We start from the raw sequence: 8,746 nt of genomic DNA, 5'->3' as shown, positions 1-8,746 counted from the left end.
GCCTCGACACAATATGGCACATTTGCTTCAACTGTTTCATTGTTTCACGAAGCCTCGATCTGCCCACCACCAGTTCTCTGTTCGTCTTTTAAAATTAATGCGCTGTCGTTTTCTTTTATAACAGACGTGATAGCGGAATCTAAACATCTTAATTCTCCTGCTGCAGTCATCTTTTGTTGAAAACCAATTCAACCCAAGCGCTATTTGATGACGTGGGTGATTATGTAACCGCAGATCATCTGTCCATCATCGATTAAAGCCCACCCTGGCAATTTGATTGGCTCGGCCTTCTGGGAGCCGAGCATAATTACTCCTCAACGGATCGAGTCCAGACCGAACTTCCCGACCAAAAAGTTTGTGGGCGGGGTTCGGGCTGGCACCCAGGCTACTCTCTAATCATTTAAAAGAAAGAATAAAGACCAGAAAGACTCCAACTTCTGCTGAGAAAGGAGTCAACAACCATTTTCATTTCCGTTAAAGTGCAATACAATACACCAAATCATTTTCTTGAGAAGTGACATGGTAAAACATTAAAAGTTCATTCATTGATTAAAAACAAAATTGATTACATCAATTCCAGCAAGCTATTATGTTTCCCTTTAAAATTAACCACACACCATGTTCTTTTGTTTATGGGCTTCCCTGAAGAGAGGAATTTGTTTTTCCACATTGCAAACGTGGGTTTTGTATTTCATTCCACATCACAAAAATCATGTGCGGCAGAAATCTGTGGACTAAAATGATTTCTCTGTAATAGCAAGGGTGAAATGTGTCAACGTTCTCAGCTGGGACATGAAGACCAGTGGTTCTTACACCAAAGTGGGATGTGGGTTTGAGACCAGCCTTTTCCAAACACATTCCCATGTAAACATCATCAATGGGCAATATAATTATAGAGTGAGACATGTTGTAGATTGTTCTGGCCGTGAAGCCTGAGAGAAGAAAGCCTCCTCCACCACAGTAAGGAGGATAGCTCTCAGACTCCTGAACCTGCACTGGGACAAAGTATTTACTTGAAGAGTGTCTAATAGGCCCTACGTTCTGGATGAGGTGCCCGGTAAAGAGATGTTTACTTCCATCATTGTCCTCTTGACCTTGAAGGTACTCAACCATGTTAAACGTATTGGCAAAGACGTCATCGTCCCCGTTTAAGAGAAATCTAGCCTGTGGGCACCATCTTTCCATCCACTCTAAGAAAAGGATCTGCTTCAGTGTGAGGTTAAAGAAAGATTCATTGAAGTCCCACTGTAAAATGTCCTTGTTCTCATTGTTCTCCAGCTTCAATAGCTTATTCAGCCTGCTCTTCTCAAAGCCAGTTTTAGTTTGTCCGATTATGAAGACTCTACGGATCCACACACCTTTGTGCAGTCGTTCCTTAGCCCATGTTTTCCGCAGGACTTCTCGCCGATCATAGTTTTCTGGAGAACTCTTGATGACCAGCAGAAGGAAGACATCTGCAGAGTTCAGGGGTCCGCCACACTTATTAGGCAGGTCGAGCAGCATGGGAAAATTCCTACAGTGTCGGTAAAGCAAGAAATCTTGGATATGACCTGGCAGAGTAGAAAATCCAGTCACATTATAAGCCGACATATTCTGCTGACAACGTGAAGACAAAGGCTGGACAGTTTTGGATCTGGGCAAGTGGATTTGATGACGGAGCATCTCATATGTGTCTTTGCTATTTGATATAACGTCGTCTTCAGTGTCGTTTTTGTTCATAATAATGAAGAGACACACAGCAGCTGTGAGAATTAATGCTATTTTCTCTGCTTTTTTCATTCTCATCTTCGCACCTGTTTAGGAAAAGAGACACAATTCACAGTATGAACACAAAAGTTCTCTCAATAAGGATTTTTCCGACCTAATAGACTAGTTGCACGTGGCCGCCATTTTGGATTTCGGATCAGCAAGTGTGCGGTTAGACACTTCTGGTTTCGCATTACGCCCGGTGCAGGGAGCCGAAGAAAGAGACGAAAATTATCTTTTATAGTTGCTTATAGAATCAATTATAACTTAAAATACTACCAAGATCCATATTACTATCGCACGAGCCAATGGCAATTAAATGCACGAATGCATAGTCAGATTAATGAATGAAATACAACTGTTCACGAACAGAAGATTATTTGACTCATGCTGCAATAAAAAAATAAAAAAATAATTTAAAAAAATGCAGTAATAGAAAGCATAGAAACGCACAGGTGAAATACACTGAAAATTATATGCATTTAAAAATTTGGTCGGGTTGAGTCATCCCTCCGGATCTTCTGTATCCACTCAGCCCGTACCGCATGCGACAACGGGGAATGCATGAAAGCTGACTTCTCTGTTGTAACGTGACGAAATGGTACATATAATGGCACACAACGATGAAGTGCTGAGGCTGTCACCCTCTGAAAGGCAAGTCACCTCTCTTGAATCCTAAAAACACTCATTGTGAAAAAATATCTCTGTGGTAATGGAACTCGGTCGCTGTTGTCTCTCGCTCTCGCTGTCAGATCACCGGAAGTACTGGCCCACACACTCAAGTTCGAACGTCAACGGTCGCCGTGCACGGAGCGAATTACAAAATACTAACTCGAGGCTGTCCATGAAACTGAATATGAAATCAATGATATATAAGGATGCACGGTATCAGGCCCGATACTGAGCTCATGTAGCCTACTTGTACTCATAAAAATGCTCAGATACAAACAACCAATACCAGGCAGATTGTAAACAGTGTTTGTGTCCAGACAAAGAAACACTGACAACAGAGGGTATAATGGGGATAAAAAAGAAGACTGTCTATGAAGTAAATGTATCTTATTAGTGGAATATTAAACGAAATAGTAACGTCTATAGCTGTGATGCGCGAGCTGATCAGCGCACAGCGCACAGCGCAGATGCCAGTGCACAGAGAGAGAGAGAGAGAGAGAGAGAGAGAGAGCGAGAGAGAGAGAGAGAGAGAGCGCACTTCTGTTGAATGCTTTTGATTGCTGATCGTTCACTCAGCACGTGTTATTTGGATTCAAACTAAATCGTATATGTAAGTAAAACATGAACTGTTACCTGATTTATGTATAATGGGTGGTTACCGAATCTCTACATTATTACAGGACGTTTGCAGGTCAAGAAGTTCCATGAACGAAACATCCAAAGCGACCGCTCCGAAAACCAACGTCTTGATTATTCAGTATTCAGCGAATACTGAATTGAATTGTCTCACGTATTGCACTTGTACTAGTGATGAATTCACACAAGTTTATGTAAAAACGCCCGTCTTGGTGAGTATCCCAGTAAACAAAGTCGGTTATATCTCAAGTGAACATATGGTGCGTTCAAGTCCTCCTGGGAAGTTCGTACGTACGAGGTGGGAAGTCGTGCTTATAACGACGTGCGTTCAAGTCACTTTCGTCGGAGCAAAATGGCGGAGTACTTTCTCTTAATTAATTACACAAAAATACAATAAGGTTCTTAAACACTTGTTCTAGAAAATGAAGAACAAAGAAATGTGCATCATGTGTACTTTGTATTTTTATGTTTTTAATTAATTTATGAAGCCACTGCCAACTCATCGTTACATGTTGCATTGTTATATTATAATACTATCATATTCTGTGTTGGCAATTAGCTAACTGCGCTGTAAATAGAAAAGCCTGACAATATCACAGCTAAATACCTTAACGTATTGTGTATTCCACCATGTTAATCACTGACACGCCCCCAACTCGTAAAGATCGGAGCTTAGAGAAAATCTCGAGCTCCCCACTGGTATTTACGACATTGTGGTGGCGTTCAAGTGCGTTCAACTCGTAAATACGATCTATACAAGATGACTTGAACGCACCAATAGACAATCCATGTGTTCGGTCTTAAAGGGACAGCAGTCTAATAAACTTGCTGCTGTGTTTATGTTAATCAAACAATGGACAAATAAATTACTCACTGCTCTTGACTAAATAGGCTACCCTTTTCAACTTTACAAAAATATCCATCTATATTTAATTTATACATTAAAGAATATGCAATGTTTTTTCACATTTGATTACTTATTCAAATGTCTGTACCTGTTAGATCTACCCGAAAAACTCTAAAAACACTGTTTATTTCATTTGTAGCCTTTCTTTGTTCTTTTATATTTATTTGTGCTATATATGTGTAATTTGATTATTTGTTCTTATTTTATTACTTACTGTTTACTTGTCTTAAATAATGTTTTAAAATCACATTAATTAGGCTGGTTGTTTTTGTAGTATCAAAACTGGAATAAAGAATTGATATTTGACTGGCAGAGCCGCCTAAACCTAATGTAAAATAGGAAATATTTATTTGATGAACAAATTAAGCCAACTAATATGATTTATATTCATTTGGTTTATCTTCTAATACATTTAAAAATGAGAAATGCAGTGAAAATACAGGTATCGGTATCAGTATCGGCGAGTACCAAAAATGGGAGTATCGGTATCGGACTCATTCTGGAAAAAGTGGTATCGGTGCATCCCTAATAATCTCTCTCTCTCTCTCTCTCTCTCTCTCTCTCTCTATATATATATATATATATATATATAAAATCATTATTACTATAATTATATAATGTGTAGATGTGGATTTTTATAAAAGTTTTTTTATTTTTTGGTTGTTGTTTGTAATAATATATTGTGTATATAAAATATCTACTTTTGTGTTCTACTGAAGGGGGTTGGATTAACAGTCCCACTTTTATTATATCATGAATTGAAAATCATTACAGTTGGAAGTTATATTTTGTAGAAAGAGATTTTTCATTTTGAACTTTATTCTTATTCATTTTATTCCGCCCTTATAATGACAGCTGTATGAGACATGTAAAAGACAACTGCAGTGTCTGATGTCAACAATGCATAAGCATACTTAAAGCTCCAGTATGCGACTTTGGTATTTGACCACAAGAGGGCGCAGTTTCCAACAATAACAAAGGCGAAGCTTGATGACGCTATGAAGGAGGTGACGATGGGAGATGTCGTTTTTAATGCGTTTTCACCATCTAGCGATATAGGGACATCCCGCGTGACGTCACGCCATTTGGAGCAGCCATTTTGACGGAATAGAAAATGCTAAACCGCCGGTGATACTCATAGACAGACAGTATAAACAGAGACGGGCTCTGGTATAAACTACATTGATACTGCAGCTCGTCGCGATATTCTATCATACCCGAGCGATGCTGTGCAGTTGGATGCGATCAGATACGTGATCATACAAAAGGAATAGGCCTATCTTTATACCGTATCCCGAAAGAAACAAAACGGAGAAACAAGTGGTTGGCGGCAATATACAGGCAAAACGCTGATGGTGGTGCTTGGCTTCCAACTGTTTGTGATATAAGGTACAAGAAGAAAAATGTAAACAAATAATAAAAGTGCATGTAAAATATACAATAAAGTTGAGATGAAATTATACAAGGTTACTTGACTTTTTACGTCTATTCAGTTTTTGTAACATGTCCATGACAACCGATAGCCTGCTTTTGTATGCTTTTAATGAAGCTCTGGTGTAGCGTGATGGGAAGTGAATAAGGTAACGTCAGCTGTAAATGTCACCGAACTCAATGTCAGGAAGTTTTTCTACACATTAAATGCCTGTAAAAAGAACTTGCGGTGCTTCATATGGATCTATGATTCCTATCTTCCTCTTGTATACTTGATATATATTTTTGTGATGCTAATAAGTGCGATGACATGACGTGAAGAGTTAGCTGAAGGCCACTGCGCTAATAATAGTGGTGGGGGAAAACTCGATTCTGTTCAGTATCGAGATATTTTGCGCACGCAATTATATCAATACTGTAGCGCAAAGTATTGCAATATTTAGGCTAATTATAAAACAATTATACTAATAATTATATTATTAGTATAATAATATACTCCCTAATATATTACCCACCCCTAATAATAGATCTATTGCCATTAGACAGTCCATAGACAATGTGAGTAGCTGACGGATGTATACCGTCAAAATGGCTGACACACGGCTAGGGGTCACGTGACTGGGAGATCCCTATATCTACATGGAATTAATGAATCATGATCACGGATGAGGTAATTTATTCGTTTTTGTATTACCTGTATGTCTGATCGTATTATTTTATGTCATCATAATTAATGAACTGCAAGGAACGTGAAATGTTATGCTATATTATCCCGTTACAACATACAGCTATTTGTCAAATGATTTGTTTGGTTAATGTTGTGCAGTTTTACGTTTTTATGGTTAATGCCGTGTTGTTTAACGTGTTCAAACCAATATCTAAAAGTAAATTTGAACGAACATTTGCAAGTAATGACTAAATATATTTTTTTAACATCATATCCGATTGTATTTAATTGTACTGCCATAATCTCGGTCACCACACGTGATAAAAAGCCTTACCAAAGTACAAAGAGCAATATAACTTTGTTTATAAGTGCTATTATTGACAGTTGCATGTCTTACCTGTCTCAATACACTCGCGAGAGAGTCTCTGTCAAGTCCAAGATTGACGCGCAGCTCTCTCCATCTCGAAATCGCCTGCCGATATTTATCCGGGTTTTATTCCTCCGTTTGTCACACAGTCCGCGACTCCGTGTGTATCCGAATATGGACGCTTTCGTTTTGTTGGCACTTCAATACTCGCCAAAGAGTTCGTGATCCATAACAGCTATAACCATACAGTCTATGGCTATAACGCTTTAACCACCACTTCCGCATTTGACCATGCGATATTCCGGTGTGGTGGGTCATATTTTTTATTTATTCTTTTTTTATTCTTTGTCAGACGTCTTTATTGTTTATTGTGATAAGAAAAAAAACCTCAATAAAGTTGTTGTAAAAAATAAATAAAAAAATCCGGTGTGGTGGAATATCCTATCACATGGTCCACACCGGAAAAAAGGATAGAGCGGACATTGCGTCACTGAGGCGCGACATTTCTTTTCCGGGACGGCCAGTTATTTAAAATCGGAATTTCTCTGAAATAACAAAATCTTTGGAGACTTTTGAGATATTGTAAGTACACAACTGGAGGAAATATATCACACTGTGCAAGTTATTTTCGGAAATTTTATTACAAAATTCCTACATATTGGAGCTTTAATGTGTGTGTTTTTGTTGTTATTGTTTTTGGTATTTGCAATTTTCTGTACTGTTAACCTATTCAAAACTTGTGGGAAAGGCATCAACTGATTATCCATATGACTATAAATACTATGTTTCTCTATCCAAAGCTATAGTTCGAGACTGGATCCTCTTACTCATTTTTCTAGGCCTATATGGAAGTGTTGCGAACTTTGTTTTCAGTAAACTGTCTGGGCAATTCCAGCGTTATGGACGTGACATTTGCAGTCAAAACTTGAAATATAAATTCTCAGAAAATGCATTTAATACCAATATATTGTAAACGTCTGTTTATATATCCATACTCCCTTAATAAAGGAGTCCAGACATTAGAAAAATATCAGTCTACGCATGCGTTTTATATTTAATATGAGGGAAATACACATGCGTTACGGACGTGACAAAAAAAATCTCTAACTTTTTGTTGCCAAAATATTTTTTAGTAATTCTGTGAATTACACTGCGCAAACCAAAAGTAATAGTACCCACCGAATGAAGAAGGGTTGGCTCTCCACAGAACATAAAATATTCATTTTATGTTATTTTTCGTTTTCGCATTTATGAGGAAAAAACAATGTTACGGACGTGACAGTTCTCCGTTACGGATGTGACCGCTCTGAAAACGGCACTAAAATATTGCTTTAAAACGTTCACAGAGACCTCAAACAGGCATTTAAAACACCAAATATTAAGGATTGGTATTATAAGCAAAAATAATATTTGATGTTTGTTCGAAAATCGTACCTCTCCCCCAACATGCTCACCGGTAAAACAGTGTTCACTCAAATCCTGCTCCAACATTACATTTGAGTAGGCATTTAGTCTCATATTAATGTTTAAATAAAATAATTGTATGTTTTATTTCATATGTTGATTATATGAAAGGATAACAGCATGAGTAAGATCATAAGATGCGCAATATATCGGATACAGTATATCAGCGGGCAGACATGATTTTGACCAATTCTTCTTTTTTTTAAATTTTTTTTGTAGAAAGCCTTTCTTTAATGTGAATTTCGTTTTGTATAAATTGTATCTTAATTTTAATCAATGTTTCATCAACCAATTGCCTGGATTTTTTAAATAACAAGAAAATAGGCTATAGCAGACAATATAATCAGGACACAGAGGCGCCGTCGCGTGAAGTGGAGCGCGCCTCATAAATGAACCGAAACTCCGCGTATAATGTAGGCTACTTGCCTCACATACCTGAGAAATATATCTATAGGACGTCTGAAATGTCTACTTTTAAACTACTTTTAAGTCGTGAGTCAAAATGATTGCAATATCACTATTATTTTGTCAGCTTGATCGCGGGATTATGATGAATATTCATGTTTTAACCAAGAGGGAAAAACGCAACATCCCGAAGGAAGTGTCCTATGGCTATAAGACACATGCTCTTCTTTAAGTTGTACTGTATCATATACTACCTTCTGATATTCATATTTCGTCCTGTAACTGGCAGAGGAAGAGAAGATCCGTTCATGTGCACTTTATCCGCCGCGCACTGAGGCGCTATATACAGAAATATACCACGCCGTATTAAAGAGCGGTCTCTATTGTTTACATTTTGTTATAAAATAGACTGAATTTGAAAGTTGAGACATTTTTTCATATTAAAACTAAC

The 8,746-nt window shown here is 37.7% G+C and overlaps 1 protein-coding gene across 1 annotated transcript in view; it reads right to left on the bottom strand.

Annotated features, from left to right (window-relative positions):
* Window positions 1–630: 630 nt before the first annotated feature.
* LOC307173970 (N-acetyllactosaminide beta-1,3-N-acetylglucosaminyltransferase 3-like) overlaps window positions 631–8,746 on the bottom strand; it is a gene marked incomplete at its 3' end in the record, with an annotated part of 32,874 nt that continues 24,758 nt past the window's right edge. Inside the window, exon 2 of the mRNA XM_079897573.1 lies at window positions 631–1,793. Coding sequence (XP_079753699.1) covers window positions 631–1,785 — 1,155 coding nt within the window. The 5' untranslated portion in view covers window positions 1,786–1,793. The remainder of the gene's footprint in view (window positions 1,794–8,746) is intronic.

Source organism: Squalius cephalus, assembly GCF_949319135.1.
Source record: "Squalius cephalus genome assembly, chromosome: 16".
Lineage (NCBI taxonomy): Eukaryota > Metazoa > Chordata > Actinopteri > Cypriniformes > Leuciscidae > Squalius > Squalius cephalus.
This window is presented reverse-complemented; position numbering and strand designations above follow the sequence as displayed.